This window comes from Anolis sagrei, chromosome X (assembly GCF_037176765.1).
Source record: "Anolis sagrei isolate rAnoSag1 chromosome X, rAnoSag1.mat, whole genome shotgun sequence".
NCBI classification, from domain to species: domain Eukaryota; kingdom Metazoa; phylum Chordata; class Lepidosauria; order Squamata; family Dactyloidae; genus Anolis; species Anolis sagrei.
Window position 1 is genome coordinate 37538123 of NC_090034.1, and position 22562 is coordinate 37560684.

At 39.7% G+C, this 22562-nt stretch overlaps 1 protein-coding gene across 12 annotated transcripts in view; it reads right to left on the reverse strand.

Moving 5' to 3' along the window:
- Positions 1-22562, reverse strand: part of EP400 (E1A binding protein p400) — a 110566-nt gene that overhangs the window by 67651 nt on the left and 20353 nt on the right. For all 12 annotated transcript variants that reach the window (XM_060785659.2, XM_060785663.2, XM_060785653.2 and 9 more), the window contains 14 exons: positions 20386-20571; positions 17136-17276; positions 15784-15862; positions 14623-14675; positions 12806-12863; positions 12295-12384; positions 9875-9976; positions 7101-7294; positions 5070-5247; positions 4823-4959; positions 3419-3588; positions 2624-2798; positions 2380-2516; positions 373-559 (listed from right to left, as the gene is read on the reverse strand). In XM_060785659.2, the coding sequence (XP_060641642.2) occupies positions 373-559; positions 2380-2516; positions 2624-2798; positions 3419-3588; positions 4823-4959; positions 5070-5247; positions 7101-7294; positions 9875-9976; positions 12295-12384; positions 12806-12863; positions 14623-14675; positions 15784-15862; positions 17136-17276; positions 20386-20571 (1887 nt within the window). The remainder of the gene's footprint in view (positions 1-372; positions 560-2379; positions 2517-2623; positions 2799-3418; positions 3589-4822; positions 4960-5069; positions 5248-7100; positions 7295-9874; positions 9977-12294; positions 12385-12805; positions 12864-14622; positions 14676-15783; positions 15863-17135; positions 17277-20385; positions 20572-22562) is intronic.

Genomic DNA, 22562 nt, shown 5'->3' on the forward strand with positions numbered 1-22562 from the left:
TGATGCCACAGCTCCTACTCTGCAAGGGGGGGGGAGCCTTTCGCGACCCCAATGTTCAGCTAAGTGGACCCTATCTGTAATCAGAACCCATAGTTTCAGAAGCTCTCATTCAGAGGACCAACACATGAGAATTACTCCTGTAGTTGATATGATGCAACTGTAGTGGTTTTACCCACTGAAGGAGAATGACAGCAATCTCCTGATGCCGCTTTGTAAGCAGAGCCCTCCAATTAAAACTAGTTGTAGGGTAGAGACACCCACACTTAATTCACAGGAAGAGGAGATTACTTGACGGAGATATGGTGCATTAAGCTCACAAAACAGAAGCAGAACACGAAAATATTCTCACATTCTTTTAAGCCATTCACTTACCTTCCAGATGTTGTGTTCAAGTGCTTTTAAGACCAGCGAAGCAGTCCTATATTGCAGTGTCTCTGGAACATAAGAAGAACTGGAGAACCGAGGGCTTATGAGATCAGGATGGTTACAGATCTTTTGCAGCTGCATCAATACATGGAGGACACTAACAAAGTGTCCACTCTTGAGAGCATCTTGGGTTCTGCCAATGGGGGGAAAAAGATGATACATTTTTTCCAGATGCCATCTCTGCATTTATATACCAATATATGTCTGCACCTATATTGTTTGAAACCTCAAAAACAGATATTTTAGCAGTAACTTTTTTCCTTCATTCAAACACACATACTGCTGTCTTTTCAGTTAAAATCTCCATCTTAGAGTAGATAAAAAGTTCTCACCAATGTGCTGATAAGAAGAGGAAAGCTGGATTGTATAAATGCACAGGTAACTTTTCAAAGTACTACTTATACGTAAGTAATCTGTCCTCTTTTGCTGTGGTCTCTGTGTATCACACACACAAGTGTGTGACTGGCATCATTCTTATAAGCAGAAAAAGAAAACACCTATCAGTCAGACTTTATTCTTTTGTGTTCCTTCTGGAGATAGTGAGCCCTGGGAGTATCAATTAAGGCTCCATGGTGAAGAAATTACTTCACCATGGACACAAAGTGGCTACAAGAGTCACATAATCCTAGAGTTGGAAAAGACCCCAGACCAACACCATTCTGCCATTCAGGAAAATATCAAAGCACTCCTGACAGATGGCCATCCAGCTTATGTAAGGAAGGTCTTCCTCATTTTCAGGTGGAATCTTCCTTCCTGTCATTTAAACCCATGGCAGCAAAAAACAAGCTTCCTCCTTTCTATTTATGATAGCCTTTCAAAGATGTAAACATGGGTCCTCTCATGCCTCCTCACCACCTTCTCTTCTGGAGGCTAAACAGTCCTAGCTATTTAAGCCACTCCTCAGAAGGATTCATGGTTTCTAGAGCTTTTACCCTTTTAGCTGCCCTCCTCTGGATACGCTCCAGTTTATCTCTCAAGAATTGTTTTGCCCAGAACCGGTTATTTCAGGTGAGGAATATTGATGCAGCCTAGAACTGCATTGCCCTTTCTAGCTGCTACAACACATTACTGGCTCATGTTCACCTTGTGATCTATTAAGACTCCTTGATCCCTTTCCCATGGACTGGTTTCAAGCCAGTTGCCACTCATCCTATATCTGTGCATTTCATTTTTAATGTCTAAGAGTATACATTTCTCCCTGTTGAAATTCATTTTGTTAGTTTGGGCCATTCAGCTCTCTAATCTGTGAAGGTCGTTTTGAATTCTGATCCTGTCTTCTGGAGTATTAGGTCTATCTCCCAGTTTGGTGTCATCTGCAAACTTGATAAGTTGCCTTCTAAACCTTCAACCTGAGAAATTACTAAAGATGGTGAACAGCCCTGAAAGGCCCAGCACAGAGCCCTCTTTATGGCACCCCACTGGTCACTTTTTTCCAGGATGAAGAAGTGGAATAGGTTGGTGAGCACCCTTTGGGTTTGGCTGCTTAACCAATACCCCATCTACCTAACAGTAGCATTGTCCAGCCCACATTTAGAACAGTTTACACAAAGTACATGATAGTCTACTGTCAAGGTCTCTCAAAATTAAGCCTAAATCAAGAATCGGAAGCCCTCTCCCATCCGCCTTTGCCAGCACAGTCAGTGGTAAGGTACACAGGAGTGGTAATGCAAACTATCTGGAGGGCCAAGGGATATGTGTCCCAATTCTTTTTAAAAATATGCAACTTTAAATACTCATTACATGAGGGAGCTTTTCACATGGGAAAGCATCTAAATCTGTGAGGCCCCACCTGCCACTCTACTAATTCATATCATTATATACATAGACCAGGTACGGCATGACATCTCAAATTCAGCTCACTTTCTCTCTAGCTACAATGCTGTGGATCAGCAAAGACATTTAAGCACCAATAAAACACAGAGATTTTAAAACTCTTAATTCTGAATCTCTTACCCTGGCTGCAATATGACATCTTCATACATCATTTTTTGTCTATTTGAAAGTCGACATTTGAGCACATGTTCATATTTCTTTGTCAACTGCTTTTCCACATCTCGTTTTGATCTGCGCAAAATAAAGGGCTGGATCATCTGAAAAGATGGCATAGAAAATCAAAGAGAACATCAATAAAAAGCATTGAACAAAGTGATGCTAAGAAAGTGAGACATGCAATTCAAACACAAACCAGATGACTTACTCGGTGTAATCTGATAACCAGTTTGTGACAGTAATCTTGATTTTCCTCATTGGCAGCTTTCACAGGGAAATCCAGGTAAGATTTAGAGATTCCTGGAATCAGGAAGTGTACCATGGTCCAAAGCTCCATCAAGGTATTGTGCAAAGGTGTATCGATGAGGAGCAAGTGATGTTGGCTGTGAAAGGAGAGATGTTAGCAACTCAAAATTCTACAAAAAAAATCAGTAGTGTGCATCATAGCACTGGGAAAAGAGAACTATTAAATAAAAATACTTTAGTGTCTTCTATTAGATCTTGGTATACACTCAATTCTATTGAACTACTGCTTGATTTTAAAAGATACTCCAGTTAAGATTTTTTCCAAATGATGTTTTGAACAGCTATCAAACAGAAACATTTGGAGCTCAAGGTATCAAAAAATGGCTGCCATCATACCCTACTCCACCTGACAATGTTTCAGAATTCAACTCTAAAGAGAAGCTTTGCAAATACATTTTTTAGCATGGCATACAACTGGTTAGACTGGCTGCTAACAATTTTATTGCAGTTGTTCTGAAATAAAACTTTTTTTTCTTGACATTGTAATACCCAAATATTTCACTTTCTTCTGTATTGCAAATCCTAAGTATTGTTTAGGTCATAGGTTCCTGACTCAAACAAGGCTCACAAAAACTACATTTGTGGACAGATTGTTTACACTACAAGAACCAATTACTTTCTAAGCTATTCCTTGAGAGTAACAACGAACACATTGATGAGGAAGGCAGAGGGAAATACACTTCTATGAGCAACACACCTGTGGAGACTGAAAAGTGCTTCCCAGTGCTTCTCCGTCATGTTTTTAATCTGCTGCATCTCATCAACCACCAGGTATTTCCATTGCATCTTCATGAATGCATGGTGGCCTTTGAAGAATTGCTTGTAAGAAGTGATACACACATTAAAATTGTTGGGTTCCATCCATTCCTATAATAGCAAAGAAAATGTGAAGAGTAAGAAAAAGATCTAAAACAGGGGTAAACAACAGCAGAGGGAGTGAAAGCTATCCCTCCCACCACTAACTGCGCTATCACAGGGTTGATGTGAGTCTTTCAGACATCTGGACATGTTCCAGAAGCATTCTCCCCTGATGTTTCACCCACATCTATGGCAGGCATCCTCAGAGGTTGAGGAGTCTATTGGAAACTAGGCAAGTGGGGTTTATATGTCTGTGGAATGTCCAGGGTGGGAGAAAGAACTGTTGTCTGTTGGAGGCAAGTGGAAATGTTGCAACTGGCTAGTTTGATTAGCACTGAATGACCTTGCAGCTTCAAAGCCTGGCTGCTTTCTGCCTAGGGCAGTCCTTTGTTGGGAGGTGTTAGCTGGCCCTGATTGTTTCCTGTCTGGAATTCCTGTTTTTTGGGAGTTGCTCTTTATTTACTGTCCTGATTTAAGAGATTGAAATCCAATGAAATCCACAAGCTAGAGTTTGAAAGCCAATGAAATCCACAAGCATGTGGACAATTCAAACAGAAAGAAGGAAACCATGAAAACAAAATCTGGCTACCAGTATTAAAACAAACTCTAAAATAAGCACAGTAAATATAGAGCAACACTAAAAAAACAGGGGAATTCCAGACAGGAAGCAATAAAGGCCAGCTAACACCTTCCAACAAAGGATTCCTCCAGGAAGGAGGCAGTCATACTTTGAAACTGCAAGGCCATTCAATGCTAATCAAGCTGGCCAATTACAATGTTCACACTTGCCTCCACCAGACAAGAGTTCTTTCTTCCACCCTGGACATCATTCCACAGATAGATAGATAGATAGATAGATAGGTAAGATAGATAAAAACACCACTTCAGTACTTTTTCTAATTGAAGGACAAACCTGAAGAAAACATTTAGGTACTTCTTCAGATAACTCCTTCTCTGGGAAGAACAAATATGTGGGATAGTTGGGGTATCATTCTAATAGATGGGAAAGTGGGGATACATGGTTTTATGTTTAATTCTGCTTTAATGTTTGTATATTTGTAGATTTTAAATTGTATTGAGTTGCTTTGAATGTAAGCCACTTTGAACCTACTTGTGGAGAGCAAAAGCAGGGTATTATTATTATTATTAATAATAATAATAATAATAATAATAATAATAATAGGAGAGCAATAAATTTAGATATAACAGACATGGAAAATAATATAGATATATAATACTTTACCTGTCGTTTTGCTCTAAGCTCTCTTTGGTTGCCAATGTAGAGCAGGAGTTTCAGCCCAGGACACCAACGCTTCAATTCAAGCTCCCATTTGAGTATGTTACAACTTCGGACAACAACAAGGTGAGGACCCCAGTCACCTACGGAGAATGGATTTTGTCTAGTGAACCAACTCCAGTCCACACTAGGCCTCTCAAATTTGAAATAATTCATCTCCAAAAAAACAGAAAGAACACAAAGATTGGCTTACCCTCATTACAGGCCAGGTGTGCAAAAAAGGCAATGACTTGCACTGTTTTTCCAAGCCCAGCCTCATCAGCCAAAATACCATTGAGATTCTTCTTGTACAGTTTGGCTAGCCAGTCTAAGCCAATCTTCTGATACTCCCGAAGTGAGCCATACAAAAGAGGTGGACTGTTATATTTCACCTACAATAAAATACACTGATTTGATTTGGATTTTCCTTTACTTCATGGTGGAATTTCTTTCAGTAATTTCAGTCAATTTATACAAATCAAGGCAAGAAGCCCCCCTCCCCCAAGCTGTTTTATGAATCCCAATAAGAAGAAATAGTAGTAGTAGTAGTAGCAGTAGTAGTAGTAGAAGAAAATAAAAATAAAATGTTTGTATTTCTTACCCACCTCTCCTCACAGCTCAAAGTGGGGCACAACACAGTTAAAAACACATCATCACAAAAATATTCAGTAAAACATATATTAAAACATATTTCTATAAAATACGCAAAAAAAAGATGAAAATGCAATTGCTAGAAGATATTAAAAGAGCTTTGAAATTATTTTTTAAAAATAAATGTATTATTTAGCACCTCTTTCCTTACCCCAGAATCTTTTTGTAAAACAAAAGTAAAGTACATGACTACAGAAATTGAAAGGCTGGGGCGGGGGGAGAGGGAGAGAGAATGATTTCTAGGCTTCAGTTATAAATTGCTGGTTAGTCATGATGGCTACATATTACCTCTGGGGCTCCTTCCACACAGCTGAATAAAATCCCACATTTTCTGTTTTGAACTAGAATATATGGCAGTGTGGATTCAGATAACCCAGTTCATAGCAGATATTGTGGGATTTTCTGCCTTGATATTCTGGGTTATATGGGTTTGTAGAAGGGCCCTAGTTTCAGAGGAAGCATGCGTCTCAGTACCAAATACTGGATGATGAGTGGGAAGGTGCTACTGCATTTATGCCCTGCATGTGGGCTTCTCAGGGGCTTGTGGCTAACAATCTTGGGTAATGTGACAAGGTTCTTAACCAACTATGTCCAAGTTTAAACAGAACTATTCCAAAAAATGTGAAATACACTAGAGTCTAAGTTAACCAGCATGCATGGGGATTGATAGACAAATGTACTTTCTGGTTGCTTGAGAGTGATTATTGAAAATAGGCCTAGCTCATGTTATACCATACCATAAACTCTGTATTAACTTGATATTAATATTGAAATATAGTAACTAAAAGCAAACAAAGACAAATGTAATTTAATGTAACACAGTTTTACAGCTCTTTTATTTAAAGTATTAGTTACAGGCAGTCCTCGGGTTATGAACAGGGTAGGTTCTGAAAGTTTGTTCTTAAGTTGAATTTGTATGTAAGTTAGAAAAGATGCATTTTAAAAGTATAACTCCAGCCAAAAAGTATTTTTGCAGTTTTGGATAGCATGGGGAAAGGTTAACACCCCTTTGGTGTTTGTTTTGCTTTTCAAAATGTGGCTTGTTGTGGAAACACGGGTTGAGTTCAACCCTCCAAGTATTAGACAGCATCTTCCATCCGCCCTAGCAGGCATAGTTTGCTCAGTTCATATCTGATGCCACGGTTTGGAAGCATGTAAAGCAAAACTATATTGTTGCCATATTATCCAAGGGGTTTTTTTTGGGGGGGGGGGGTCCTCTAGAAACCCATTTGTGATTTCATGGGGCCATGTGATTTGTACACATATTTCAGATATGACATTGTGTGGGATCTTGAACCCTGCCCAACAAAAAAAGACATTGGCAAGTCAACATGATTAGTTCAGATTTCTCAACCAAACGTCATGCCTCAGCCTTGCCCCATATGTTCTGATCCCTTCCCTCCTCTCACCAGATCAGTTTTCTGTTTACTATAAAATAAAACAGAGAGGAGGAACCAAGATCACTCGTACTGGGGCAAAAAATGAACCTCATCTTCTCCTGTGGATTGAGAGCTCTCACATTGCTGCAGTTGTCTTTTCACATCAGAAAGGAAATTCTTGATATAGCTGAACGTGGACCAAAGAAAATGCTTACTGCAGTTGTGATCCGCGCACTGCCTTTGGGCAAGAGTGCTTCTGCTGCAGCTGCCACCTCTGCTATGTCTTTGCCGTGTTTTTTTGTAGGCCCCACTCTTTCAGCCCCTTTATACTGGTCAATGCTGAGGAGGGAGTCAATCAAAATAACTTCCTTCGGAAGGACTTCTCTTTCTGATATGTGGTCTTCCATCTCTAACAAGAAATGGAACAATCAGTTCTGCATAGCTGATAATATATGAGTAACATCTATATGTACTTTATTTATATTCCACTCTATCTCCCCAAGGGGACTCAGGGTGGATTACAGAAGACATTTACAGCAAACATTCAATGCCATTATACAATTAACAGACAATACATAAACAGAAGTATAGGCCTTCCTATCTTTTTCATCTCCAGCATCTGGAGGCTGTGCTCCACTCCAGCCACTGGATGGTGCTGTCGCTCAATCTTCCACACGGAGGAGCTTTTTGTCCATAGACATCCTCCCAATCTAATCGGCAGCATGTTCTCACAGGTGCCTTTTATTACCTCCCCGCTAATAGCAGTATCTATTTATCTACCCACATTACTGTTTTCAATCTGCTAGGTGGGCAGAAGCTGAGCTAATGGTGGGAGATCACATCAACCTGGGTTTGAACTGCCAACCTTTCGATCTGAAAGATTTTCTACAGCTGGTGGTTTAACCTGCTGTGCTAAAGCCTGGCCCTAATGCATTAATATCTAAAACTACCAACATAAACATAAGTTAGTTTTTAAAGTGGATTTCCAGCTTCTTTTTTGTTGGTTTCTCTACGAATTTAACGGTTTTCTTCTACTTTTTATCAAGTAGAAGAAAATTGTTCGCTTCTGTTTTAACATTTACAGATGAATAACCCAAAATGTATGTCTCCAGACCTGTATGTAAAGTCTTTCCCTTTCCCCCAGATATATATATATATTGATAAAATGATTTCCATGTTAATGATTTTCATTTTAATAAGAATGTGCCCAGTGAATCATCCCTCAGCAGCACTGTTAACATGTTTATTTCTATTATTTCCCACAGCTTTACTGTCCAGTCTGCCAATTTGTATTTCTGTCGTTTTCCCTTTTTGAGCATGTATAATTCTTGCCACTGCAAACATATACTGTAGTATTCTCTCATGCTCCTTTTTCATTTGATCATCCAACAGTCCTAGTAATGTGAGTTCAGACTTGAAGTTGATTCTTGTTTTATGAATTTATTGGATTACCTCATGAATTTGACTCCAGAATTGTTTGGCCTTTTTGCATATCCACCACAGATGGTAGTGGGAACCTTAATGGACTTCACACTTCCAACACTTATCATTTGCACCTTTATACATTTTTTATATTTGGTGGTGGAGGGTGTTAAATGCCATCTAAACATCATTTTATAGAAATTCTCTTTGCGATTATTTGGCAATTCAACTGTTAGACCCTTCTGCCACATTTTCCCCATTTTTCTGATTCAATACTATAGCCAACATTCTGCACTGTCTTGGAATGATAGAATCATAGAGTTGGAAGAGACTTCGTGGGCCATCCAGTCCAATTCCCTGCCAAGAAGCAGGAAAATCGCATTCAAAGCACTCTTGACAGATGGCCATTCAACCTCTGTTTAAAAGCCTTCAAAGAAGGAGCCTCCATCACGCTACAGGGCAGAAAGTTCCACAGCTGAACAGCTCTCTCAGTTAGGAAGTTCTTCCTCATGTTCAGGTGGAATCTCGTTTCCTATAGTTTGAAGCCATTATTCTGCCTCCTAGTCTCTAGGGCAGCAGAAAACAAGCTTGCTCCCTCCTCCCTATGACTTCCCCTCAGATACTTATACATGGCCCTCATCATGTCTCCTCTCCTCTTTAATTAGTTCTTCCATTTCCAACAGCTAAAGGAATTACAAGGGAGCCTTAAACGAGTCAACCCTTCTCACATAAATTACTTTTTACAGTAGTAGCAAAGAAAAAAAATCCCCACCAATCATTGGTTTGTTTATGTTTTATGCATTACATGAAACATAAACAAACCAATGCAATTGCGACAATGACTCTGGAAAAAGCTAAAGCTTTTTAATGCACTGGCTGTCATGGTCCTTATATGGAAAAGTAACAGGAAAATTGCCAGTTTAGTACTATGTTTGCTTCCACAGTAGCCATTAGATATGAAAAACTATGGACTGCAAAGATTACTGCAATCCCTATCAGGCAGGAAAAGCCCTTTGCTGATCACAAGTTATGTATCAGATATCTCCCTAATGCTTCTTTCTTAAAATCTAAGACCATGGAGCCAGTGCAGAGTAATGGCTGAAACATGAATCAGAAATTCCCATGTAAAACTGGATTTTACTCAATCGGCCACAGCTTTCTCTGCCTCCAACACAACTACAATTGATGGATAATAGCCCTCATCTACTTTATAGGGTTGTTGTAAGGATTACTAGATTACATCGTTGGAGAACTTTTGGCCATCCTGATGTTCTGGTTTGCATTTTCTTTCATCCCTGTTAGTAATATTGGGTGGCATCAATGCAAATTGTAGGCCAAAACATCTGAAGAGCCAAAGGTTTTCCAAACTTTAGACAGCATCACTGAACATTCTAAATCTCTACGTAAGAACTTGCTGTCATGACACTAACCTAGAGGCCTTTTCATAAATGGTGGAAAAACCCAGCAATTTGCAAAGTTCAGGGGTAAATGCAGAATACTGCACCTGTCCTTCAAAAGCCAGTGACTTTTAAAATGTATTTTCAAATGAAATATTGAGTAAAAATACCTTCTTCGCTGCTCTCTTCTTCAGATTTCAGCTCTGACCAGTGCACGTTTTCAGCAAACGCACCTTCATACATTTTCATCAAATCATCCAAAGGCAGCTCAGCTACATGTGATTGAAAAGATAAACTACTATTAAAGGCAAAGGTTTCACCTTGACATTAGCTCCTCTTTCCTTACCTCCTGACTTCTAACAGTCAAAATATACAAGACTTAATAATTGAAAGAGATAAAAACGCCTCCCGCAAGAACAAATCATAGGGATAATCAATTAACTTATGGTTGATCTTTTCAAATAATCCCATCAAATGCCTGGGAGGAAATAATGTGGCACTGACAAGGTAATGATGATCGTGATGATTGGTACTCCTCTCAGGACTCAGATCCAAAGCAGCTAATATCTGGGCCATGAAGATCTTACTGGGAGGAACACATTCCTCCCATTCAAGGGAAAAGGGAAGCAAAATTGCACAGCCATCTACCTTGTCAGCACTCTTGAGCCTCTCACATGTATGTATTTCTACATCCAACATAATTTTAAAATCAAAAAGTGCAACAAATTATACTTGTTAAAACATGTCAAACTAATCATGTTATTAAAATACTGTTAAACCATTTTAAAACACCACTCTAATCAAAATAGTTTTTTAAGAAGTCTAGCACATGAAAATTTATATATGTCAGATCATAAGAAGTAGGAGGTGGAAGGACAAAATGGAGATGGTGTGCCTAATCTCCATTGTAAAGAAATTCCATAATCCGGGAGCAACCACAGAGAAGTCCCTCCTTTGTGTCCCCTGAAGAGTAATGGGCCTCTCCCAAAGATCTCAAAAAGTGGTTTGATATGGGAGTACATGGTTACTTTAGGTCAGGGCTTCTTAAACCTTTCCACTTGGGACCTCTCTCGAACCGAAATATTCTTACATGACCCCAGGTACATAAAATAGTTATAAAAATAAAATATTTAGTGATAACAAATCAGCATTCCCAAGCCTTGCTAAACAAGCTGTTTTCCTTCTTTTTTTGAACTTGGCTGCTTTTAAAAGGTTATAAGCCACCTTGAACAACAACAGTCTAGTTTGTACTTTATAAGGCATTTAATGTTTGCCTGTTTCTGTGTGTAAACTCCCGTAAATCCCTTTTGGGAGAAAGGGCGGTCTAGAAATAAAGTTTTGTTGCTGTTGTTGTTATAGCATTAGTATCTTGGACCAGTTTTCAAAATATAGTTCCACATATCGAATGTTACATTAATCCAAACAGGATGTAATCAAGGCAAACATCACTGTACTCAGATCAGACATCACCAGGAAGAAGCGCAGGTGGTTCACTCACTTTAATCATGCAGATAGTCTCCTGGCCAACACTAGGACCCAGGAGTACAACCAAAGAGCAAACCTGTGTCTTCAGTTGGAGTACAACTCCATCCAGCACAAGTGGAATCCCTCTTTCTGGGTTCCCATAATCATGTTAGTCATTGCCTTCCACACTACCTACATTTTAAAGCCATCTTCAAAGGTAACTCCATCTATAAAGCAGTAATCAAATATGGGAGATACTGGAAGGTAAGCCATGCTCTTACCCTAGGCCACAGCTTTGATACAACACTAAAGCAGAGGAGGATGGAGACTAGGAAGTGGTATTTCAGAAAGGACCCTTTAAAGTTAACTTCTAGGCAAGCCTCTCATTTTATTTATTTATAGCACTTTTATACAATTATAATAAAACATCAAAGTAGCTTGCCTTCAACAGACTGAGACCAAACGCGATCGTCTCACTCAAGCGAATGGAAACAGACTAGAAAACTACATGTTTCTTGCTTAAGGTTTTAATTTCTAGAGCAGACAACACATTCGTTTATTCAATGCCTTAAAGACATGAGATAGCAAATGAAACTAGACTGATAAGCTCACCAGTGAACAAAAGAGGGAGCAAAAGAGGAGAATCATTAGAGGATTCTGACCAGGAACAAGAAATCAACATTCACCTGCTTTCAGTTTTTTTTCCTGAAGTACATGGACATTTTCCAGAAGACCTGGTCAGTCTTTCCTTACCACTTTTCTCACTCTTTAACTTCTCAGCTAGGAAAGCAATGCAGATCAGGCTCTACTCCTTTATCAGCCTGACATGATGGTGAAACAGCCAGGGGAGCAGAGAACTGTGCAGAGAATGGCATCCTCGCCTTTCATTACAACTAAACTGAGTCTTTTTTATGTATGCCACATCTGTGATAAAGAACTTAGGAAGCACAGTGAAGATTGAAAAATATAGCAACAATTAATCACAATCTTGTATGCTATTCTCCCAATAAAACTAAAAAAGCAAAAATGTACAGGAAGATCGACAATGCAAGTAAGAGGGATACGAGAGAAAGGATATTTTCCAATTCTAGGTGAATTTCCTGTGTGCAAGACTTTGGGCTCTCACCTTCCTTGGCCAAAGTAGATAGCTCAGTTTGATGATTGACACTGCTTTCTTTAGCCTCTTGCTCCTCAATTGTTTCTTCTTCATCTTCAACTGGAACAAAACACAAATCTCAACAACTGAGATGAGTCTAAGAATATTCACACTGCTTCCAGAATACTTGAACTGACCATTTAATGTACTTATAAAGCCCTTTCACACACCTCACAAAATAGTCTCTTTTTTAAAAAATGAAACAAAACTGTAGAACACACACAATTATATTACACTGGCCATTTCTTCAAAGGAAAGGATAAGGGATCCAAATCGTCCAATGAAGATTTAGCATGTTCAGTGGCCATAGAATTCTGACAGACTGTAGGAGGGAAAAGAACCCAGAAAAAGCAAAATGGGTATGCGGATCAAGAGAACTCAGTTACACTGTAGGTCCTGCTTGTTTCTTCATGTTTAAAAGGAAATGGATGAGACTGGTATCTGGAATTAAAACAGCAGAGTTGCAGATGAAATGACTAACCTTCATCGTCTGTCAATGATGTGCTCGCTTTTCTCTTTCTTCCAGATGACCAAAAACTCTGAAAGACACACAAATACATCAAAACGTGTCAAGAGGAAGGCGTGTCAAGCCAACCCCAACTGAGACTGCCTTCCACCTGGAAACCAATGCCATCACTGCGGAAGAAGATGCAGATCAAGAATAGGGCTCCACAGCCACCTACAGACTCACAAGAATTCTGATCCTGGAAGACTTTCCTACTCGGCCAATGAGGGATTGCCTAAGTAAGTAAGTACATCAAATCCACATTAAGAGCTTCAGAGGTCTTCTTTGGTAAAGTGCCTTTGTAGCACAGTAAAACTTGGAGAAAGTATCTCTCAATGCTCCTCAGTCAAAGAAACATGCGACAATGTAATGTCAAAATGTAGCATTTCTTCCTATTAATTTCATTATAAAAAGGAAACAGGAGGGTGCAAACAACCTATGCTGGCAATCTGATGCTTTGCTTCAATTCAGTGGTTCCCAACTTGTGGTCCACAAGAACTAAAATATGGTCCACGGCCTCAGCATTATATCGTTGCCTTGAAACCATGTGGCAACGAGAGCGAGTGGTCTCGCAAAATCCTCTTCCAGTGCCAAGGCAACAGAAATGTAGGGAGGAGAGAGGCTGACTACCCAAGAAAGATTACTACTACTACAACAGCTCTAGATTATTAAATGTGGTTTTCTGTAGGCAAGCAGATGGCGACTACTGGATGGCATATGTTCTGTATTGGAAACTAGAGTTGATGTGTTCTATCCAATGCAATTTTCTGAATCAGCACCCCAAATAACCGAACTGAATCTAAAGTTGACCAAAAACTAATTTGTAACTCTTTTGGTACTAATGTTGGAGAGTGGTCCCTGGTCAAGTGATCCCTGTTCAAGTGTCCCTGGTCAAAAAAAGGTTGGGAACCACTGCTCCAAGTCATATGCCATAAGTGGGCAAAAGCTGGGGTGTGTTCCTGACTTGAAGACGTGAAATCACCATAGCTGGGATTTCTTGTGCTTGTTACGTTTTGCAATTGAATTTGCAGCAAACGACTTCTATAGTTAGAAGACTCATCAAGACACTCGGGCCTGACAGAATGAAGGCTATAACTAACCTTTCCTATTATTAGACCTTGCTGCACATTCTATATTAATCTAATAGCTGGCCAAGGAAAAACAATTCTGAGCCTCTTGCCTCTTGCCACCATCAATACAATACAATGGCCAGCCCAATTCCCTCTATCTTATGGGAAAGGGTGCAGCACAGTGGTAAAGCACTTGTTTCTAAAAGGAGACATTTGCACATTCTATACCTGGCATGACCAGCTAAAATGGCCAAGCAGCAGACAATGGAAAAGATCTCAGTTCAAGAACCCAGCCCAGAGAGCTGCCGTCAGTCAAAGATATTATTGACATAGATGAACAGACAAAACTTCATAAAAGATCCTCATTTTGAACCAAGAAACAAAAAAATAACCAGCAAACAATGGTTTTGATTTCACATGCTAGGTTTCCTATCTATACAAGTGCCGTGTCCAACATACAAGGCCCCATCTACACTGTCATACAATGAATGCAGTTTAAATTGTTTCATGTGGCCAGGGTAGACACCTATAATGCAGTTCAACTGCATTGAACTGCATAGTATCAGTCTACACTGCATTATATGGCAGTGTATAAATGTTTTTACTGTATTCCATAAACTTTCACATGGGAATAACTCTGGCCCACTTTGTTTCAAATGGAAATAAAATATAAATTAAATCCAATATACTCACTGGAGAAAGGGGATAGGAAAAGAATCTTACCAGATCTGCTTCTTTTTGCAGCAGGCAATCTTCTAAATGCCTTATATCTTTACCTGTAAAAAATAAAAGAGTTTTATGCAGTGTTAAAGACACTTAAGATGGTCAGCATATATGAATGTTCAAATTCACTCAGGAAATTGAAAATAAAGCCCAGCAAGATTACAATGTTACTTACTCCTGCATGGTCAGCAATGCTAGGTTCAGAATTATGATGACTAACAAATAGTATTGCCTAACTCCAATATTATTTACAAGGCTTGCTCAGATATGGCAACACACTAATCTGGTATTTTATAATCACATATGTAACCAAATCCCCATCTAACTCTGAATGTGCTCTACTTTCTCTCATGGATATCTGACACCAGTCTATAAAAATAGATATTACAATTCAGATGTTACCTTAAACCACCAGTTGGTGGTATGTGAGTAAGTCCTTTTCCCATATTCTAGCCCAGTGGTTCTCAACCTGGGGTCCCCAGATGTTTTTGGCCTTCAACTCCCAGAAATCCTAATAGCTGGTAAACTGGCTGGGATTTCTGGGAGTTGTAGGCCAAAACACCTGGGGACCCACAGGCTGAGAACCACTGTTCTAGTCAAATATGCTGGCTTGCATATAACAGCAAACTATGTTGTACCAAAGATGTGACAGAAAGGAGGAAGGCACAGAAGGGATCTTAACTGAGATACACAAAGCTTAACTCAGAAGAGAATCAAAAGATACTGGGGTCAAGCAAGATGGAAACAGTTTATTTTCATGGATAGCAATGGTGTATCCCCATAGTCCTTTCAACCAAGACTATCCATCCCAATTTAAGTTTTTATTCCTTTTGCATATTCATTCCATTTTATTTGCTTTACCATTTTTGACAGTTTGCAACACAAACACAAAATTAAAAAGAAATACATAAGAGTAATTACAAAAACATATACAACTGGAAACCAAAAATGAATGGTTATTGCTGATCTTTCATTTTTAAACTCAAAAAGACATAAGCAAAATTAAAATAATAATATAGGAAGAGCATTAACAGGGATGAGGTGAAGTGCCTATATATTTAATCATCTCTAGAAACCATGCACAATGTCTTTATGGCTCTTTTTTTACAATACAATACTGTGATCTTCTTTGCAGTAAAAAGGGAAATGGAAAAGAATTACCTCTCTTTGAATGTCTCTTTAAATTTAATGCTTTTTTCCTTTTCTCTTGAAATTCTATCTGCAGTTTTATTTCTACAACCTGAGGAATACAACAAAGAATGTGACATGTATGAGAAACAAACAGACCAGGAACTCCATGTTTAGGACTTCAGTGAGAGACACTGGAGAGAGTAGAGGAGGCACTATTGACAATTCAAACTGCAAAAATCTAATTAGGGAAAAGACTAATGACAAATACCTTTAAAATCTTAGTAAGATCAATAATCCATAAAATATGCTAGTTGCATTCCCAGAATGTTAAAATAGGATTCTAGAAAATGTTGGTGTATGTTCACACTGCAAGTTGGTGCTTGGTTCCATTTGCTTTGCTTTTCAACACTATCACCGCCACTAAACAAACAGCTCAACAACATCTGGACATAAATTCCCCACCTCTAGTTTAGGGGATCATTCCAATTGGGGCCAGGGTAAAGCAGTGGGTTAAACCACCAACTGCAGAAAATCTGCTGACCAGAGGGTTAGCAGTTCGAAGCTGCAAGTCGGGTGAGCTTTCGCTGTTAGCCCTAGCTTCTACCAACCTAGCAGTTCAAAAGAATGCAATGTGAGTAGATCAACAGATATCACCTCAGCAGGAAGGTAAAATGACACCCCATGTAGACATGCCAGCAAAACATGATCGGAGATGTCTACTGACAACAGGCTCCTCAACATGGAAAAATGGAACAAGAGCACCTTCCCATGGCCGGAGTTGAGCATCGCCTCCAGACACCAGAGATGAAAGGGGAAGGCTTTTCATTGTTGTTCACTGTGTAAAAGGCATTGAATGTTTGCCTTATATCTGTACACTGCAATCCGCTCTGAGTCTCTCCGGGGAGATAAAGCAGAATATAAATAAAGTGTATTATTATTATTATTACTATTACTATTACTATTATTAAATTTGACGTCCCTGCTTGCTTTTCTTTTCTACAAGCCAGAACTGCAAACCAAATTTTCTTCTTGGTTTATAATTGTTGGCTTGTTAGGAGAGCAACAGGTAATTGGGGGGGGGGGGGGGGGGGGGAGAGATAATAGAAATGGACACAATGCCATTGCGGTATAAGTCTTTGGACATATTTTTATAAGAATGGAAAGAATGAGGGAAAAGACTTTATCTATAGGCTTGGAAATATAAACTGGTGAGATATTTATTAATGTTAAAATAAGCAGAAGTAAACTATTTGTGGAAAATAAGGTGTAAATTTCCACAAGACTAGTCCCAGTGGAGGACATTGCTAATTACAGCCTCATTCAAGGATGAAAGTGTTTTAAGACCAGACTGTTTGATTTTCAGCTGAAAAAGAAAACAATACCTGTTCAATATTGAACCAGAAGTACTCTATCTCTCTCGCAATCATTGCAGCAAGGCGCCTGAGCTTGTTCTCTTCCTCTTTCTTAGCCCTTTCTTCATTAAGTTTCTGTTCTTCATGATAGCGAGCCACGGTCCGGACCATCTAATAGAAAAATTAAAAAACAGCGCACTGATTCAAGTCTTTATTTGTATACCTTTTGTAGTTATTATTTGTAGCATGATTTTAGCAAATCCAATCCTAAAGCAGGCTACTTTTAGGAAGTTGCCATGCATATGACCAAACTATTTGTCCAAGTAGCTCTTGGGACTTCTAATTTAATGGGCAGTGTCCTGATCTTCCAGGCTGCCTCAATAACACTATGTAACACGATATTTGTTCCCGAGTCAGACATGTCATTTCTTAATAAGAAACATGGAAAAGGTATTAAACTGCAAAAACTTTGTTTTTGCGGAAAATCTGCAGCACATTTTGCTATAGTTTTTCAATGAGTATCTCATAAAGAGTCTCAACCAATTCAACCTAGTTTGTGGCAGTCCCAAAAACAAAGTTTCTGGAGTATAACAATTACTTTTAAAGTAAGTACACATATTTAAACAGGAAATAACACTTTGAAACCAGGAACAGATTTTTTTTTCACTTTTTGCTACACAGTGTAATCTAAATAAATATTGAGGTAAAATTATGAAGTAAAATCTGTGAAGTAAGCTCTAGTTCAGTGCTTTGCAATGATGTTGAAGTGGAAGTTGCTTGTAAAATGAATCTGCCTTTCAGAACCACAGCAATATTTAATTAGTAGTTAACATGCGGGAGTTAGTGTGGTGTAGTGGGATGAGAGTTGGACTATGACTCTAGAGACCTGGGTCCAAATCCCAACTCAGCCATGGAAATTCACTGGGCAGATGTAGGGAAGTCACGCCAGACTCAGAGGAAAGCAAAAGCAAACCTCCTCTGCAGAAATCATGTCAAAAAAATCCCATGATAGGGTCACCATAAGTCAGAAATGCCTTGAAGGCACTCAAGTTAACAAACAAACATTGTAAATTATTGTCATTTTTATTATTATAATAGCCACTATGAGTGGCTATGCAAAAGTGTGTGTTCACAGAGAAATAGCATAATGTTCCCATGATGTTGACCCCCCCCCCCCCCCAGGTGCTTTGGAGTGCAACTCCCATCATCCTTCACCATTTGCCATGTTGGATGGGGCTGATATTATTATTATTATTATTATTATTATTATTATTATTATTATTAAAGTTTATTTGTACCCCGCTAGCATCTCCCGAAGGACTCAATTTGTGCTTACAAAGGCCAAGGCCTCAACACACAATATAACAATACAAAACCTAAAGCAAATTAAAACAATTAAAGCAAAATAAACAACAGGCAATAAACAATACACTAAGACACAATAAAACTGGGCCGGGCCAGAGTAATGGGTACAGGATTAAAAGTGCTGATGTGACAGGTGGTATATAAGGCATTATAGGGCAAGTGCAGTGTGCGGTGTGCAGCAATCTTAGTTCTAGTAAAGTGCTTATGGGACTTGGTATTGGAGATTTCCTAATCTGGGAAGGCACATCGGAACAGCCAGGTCTTCAGGTTCTTTCTGAAGACTGCCAATGTAGGGGCCTGTCTAAGATCTTTGGGGAGGGTGTTCCAGAGTGGGGGGGCCACCACGGAAAAGGCCCTGTCTCGTGTCCCCACCAAGCGCGCTTGTGACGCAGGCGGGATCACAAGCAGGGCCTCTCCAGATGACCGAAGTGAACGCGTGGGTTCGTAGATGGAGATGCGGTCATGCAGGTAGGATGGTCCCAAACCGTTCAGGGCTTTGCAGGTAAGCACCTACACCTTAAATTGGGCTCGGAAAATAAACGGCAGCCAGTGGAGCTCCTTGAACAGGAGGGTTGACCTCTCTCTGTAAGGGGCCCCAGTTAACATCCTGATTTGAGTTGTAGAACCTCGAAGACATCAGGTTCCATACTCCTGACATAGACTGTACTTGGACAGACATAAAGAAGGAAAGACCATGCCTGTCTCTTAAAAACTTAAAAACCCCTCCCACCTAGGTCTGCATCACAGTAACTGGACAATGTTGGCCTAAAGAATAAACAAACCTTGGGATATTTGGAAAGCCTTTCATTTTGTGACCTACACAGGAACACATCAGAACCTGCACTTTGGGAAAGTTTAAGAAGCCAGGCTGCTTAAACTTTCCCATTCACAACCCCTTCCATCCCACTAAATTTTTACATGACCCTAGGTAAATAGGTATCTACGATATAAAAATCAAGCATATACTGGTAACAAATCAACATTTGCTAGGATTGCTAAACAGGTTGATTTTCCTTTTTATGAAGTACAGCTGAAGCATCTGCTGCAGAATCCACTGTAAACACTGCATAACAGATGTCATTATTAAGACTCCAACACTGAACTAAGGGGGGATCCATTTGGGATTGGGACCCACAGCTGAAGAAGCACTGCACTAGCTCAAGAAAACTTTTATCATAATATCCTGATTCAGACACCATATCTTGGCTGATTAAGCTTTATCCAACCTCACAATACTTTCCCTCTCCTATGCTATGATTCTATTATTAGACTAATTAAATCCAGCTTCCTATTACATTTGGAACTGAAAAGCAATGTTTCCCAAATGCAAAAGAAGTCAGGATCTCTCAAACATTGTCACCACACGGTCCGTATCTTGGGTGCCACATCTTTCATACTTTGAGGTCCGTAGAAACTATGGTTAATTAACCCAAGCTGTGCTAAACTCAAATGTGCCAAGAAGGGAAAGGGACAGCTCACGGACAGGCCCAAACCCCTGAGCAGCAGCTCAAACACATCAATTTTGTTGATATCTTCACCCCTAAAGAAGATTTCAAGCTGTAGGAAACAGGGTAGGATAAAGTGCTGAACTTTAGCTGCTAAAATGCCAGATCAAGAAATGGGATGAGACTGAACTCACCTTTCAACTACAGCCCCCAACCCATACATATATCTTCAAATTGCTACTCTAGGGGATTGGGAAACCTTCTAGAGTCAATTTTCAAGCAGCTATGAGAGCTACAGGAGGACAAGGAAGTAATATCATTGGCACACAGGGTTGAGGCCCAAAAAGATTGTTTCTGTTTTCTTGTGACACAGAAGTGCCATCCAATGTGCAATCTGGGCAACGCAGTAGGATCTCAGAACAGTGCCAGTTCTAGATCATGCAAACACAAGAAAATAAGTGTATCCCGACCTTCTTAGCAGTGGCCATTTTCCATTTCCTTTCTTGAGCAAAGTCTGTTGCCATCCACTGCATTTCCTCCAGGAGATAATCCCATTGAGATTTGGGTCTGGGTGCCTCCTGAAGTTTGGGCAACCGTCTCAGAGACCACAAACCTTCCTTTCTCAACTCTGCTATTCGTTGGTGGACTTGGTTTTCCTTTATGAAGAAAGGAAAGACAAGATTATGAACACAATGCATTTTCAGAAAGCTGAAGACATCAAAACACTCAAGCAGAAAGGTAATCCAGCTAGCACGAGCTACAGCAAACCACTCAAAGTGACAAAACATACTGTGAAAGAAGAAAATACAGGCCACATGATCCATAAAAAGCTGTAGCTTAGAAGGGTTCCTTGCTTAAGACAGCACAAGAGAAGCAAACTAAGAGAGACTGTCCCCATCCCTCGCCAACATGCAGCCTGGTGGGCAGATGCAGGCCTCACAAGGCTTTGATGCAGCCCACAAAAGCTCTCAGTCTAAGCCTTAGAGAAAAGAGGTCACAGGCAGAGTTACAACAGAGAACAATTGAATCCCATCATTCTCCCCTCCAAGTGTTTTACCTCTATGCATTTCCTTTCTCTATGCACCAGTGTTACCAAACTGACCTGTGACAAAGAGGTCACCACCGATCAGGATGCTGGAAGTGTTGGTCTTGGTTGGAAACACAGCCTGGGGAGGTCGTTGGACAGGTTAGAGGAGTGGGGAGCAGAGATGATATTTTAAGGGCTAGTAGACCTTTTCTCGAGCAGGTGGTAGAATCTTGTGCTCCATGTTGAAATTTAAAACTAGACTGGCCATTTTAGAGGGAGGTGGTAAAGGCGAGGTGTCTCAGTTGTCGCCTCTGCTGCTTTTGCTTTTTCTTTGTCCCTAGGTTGCCTCTGTCATCTCCTTCTCATCTGGTGGCAAATCCACCAATTCTACATAGTTAATTTCCCTCTATATGAGGGAGAAACTTAGCTTCAAGACAAAGTTGTTGCAAGGTCTTCACGGTGAAGTGAAGTTTCTCCCTCACAAGCAAGGGAAATGAATGGTGCAGAGTTGGCAATTTTCTCTTCAGAGGAGGAGAGCAAAACTTTGTCAACCCAACTTTAACAAAGTATATCAGGGAGAACTGAAAGGTTTTATATTATCTTTTTCCTGACCAGTCTCCTGAAACTACAGCCAAAGTTGTGAATTTCTGTGCAGCAGCAATAGCTTAACAGTGCAAGATGCTGTCACAGACTTAAAAGGTTCTATTATTTTATCTCAGCTTTTATCACTATTATTCAAATATAAAAATTTTATCACTGTTTTTAACTCTCATATACCACATTATGTCTTAACGCTGCTTTTAAAAACTGTATTTTAATGCCTAAACACTGTTGGAATACCACAGCACTAAAGCAAAGAAAAAAGGTGAAGTGTCACCGCATTCCTACCCCCCTCACTTGAAGGTGCATAGTCAGCAGGTAGAACATAGTAACTCTGGAGCATGGGGAGAAACCGAAAGCTGGGAGGTAAGAGGAAAATGGAGTACCTTGAAAAAAGGAATAGTTAATTGGCTAGAATTCTGACAAGAACCAATCCATATTGCAATGCTTGTTGCTGTACGTCTCTTTTTTGTGCACCCAATTCTAGAGGCTTATAGTCCAGAATGGTTTTGCAAAAGATAAAAATACACTCAGAGAAAATAACCTGAATCAAAAAGATCCAAGTCATTAAGAAGGTATCTGCCTGGTACAGTGGTACAACAAATCACCAAGGTTTCATAATGTAGCAGACTGGGGAGAAACCTCTAGGCAGCCATGTAAGTATACAAACATCACAGAAGAAGACACAACCTCCAAGATATTCACTGGCCATTTAAAAGCATCTACTGGGGAAAAAACAGCAAAGGGGATTAAAAGGCTGCTGCCTCTAGTGCTATAAAATGCTATGGTTTATCATGCAAACTGCAGAAAAAACCAATTAATGACATTTGCATCAGCACATGAATTATACTGGATTACAAAATACATAGTAGCACTATGTGCATGAGTTTGCAAAGAGAAGTCAATCAATCTGGACCAATGATTAGCAAATGCAGAAACACACAAAGAAGGCGCAGACTCAAGGGGTTAGCTCAAAGAATGCCAAAAGAGATTTATATTTTTGAGATCACATTCTTTCAG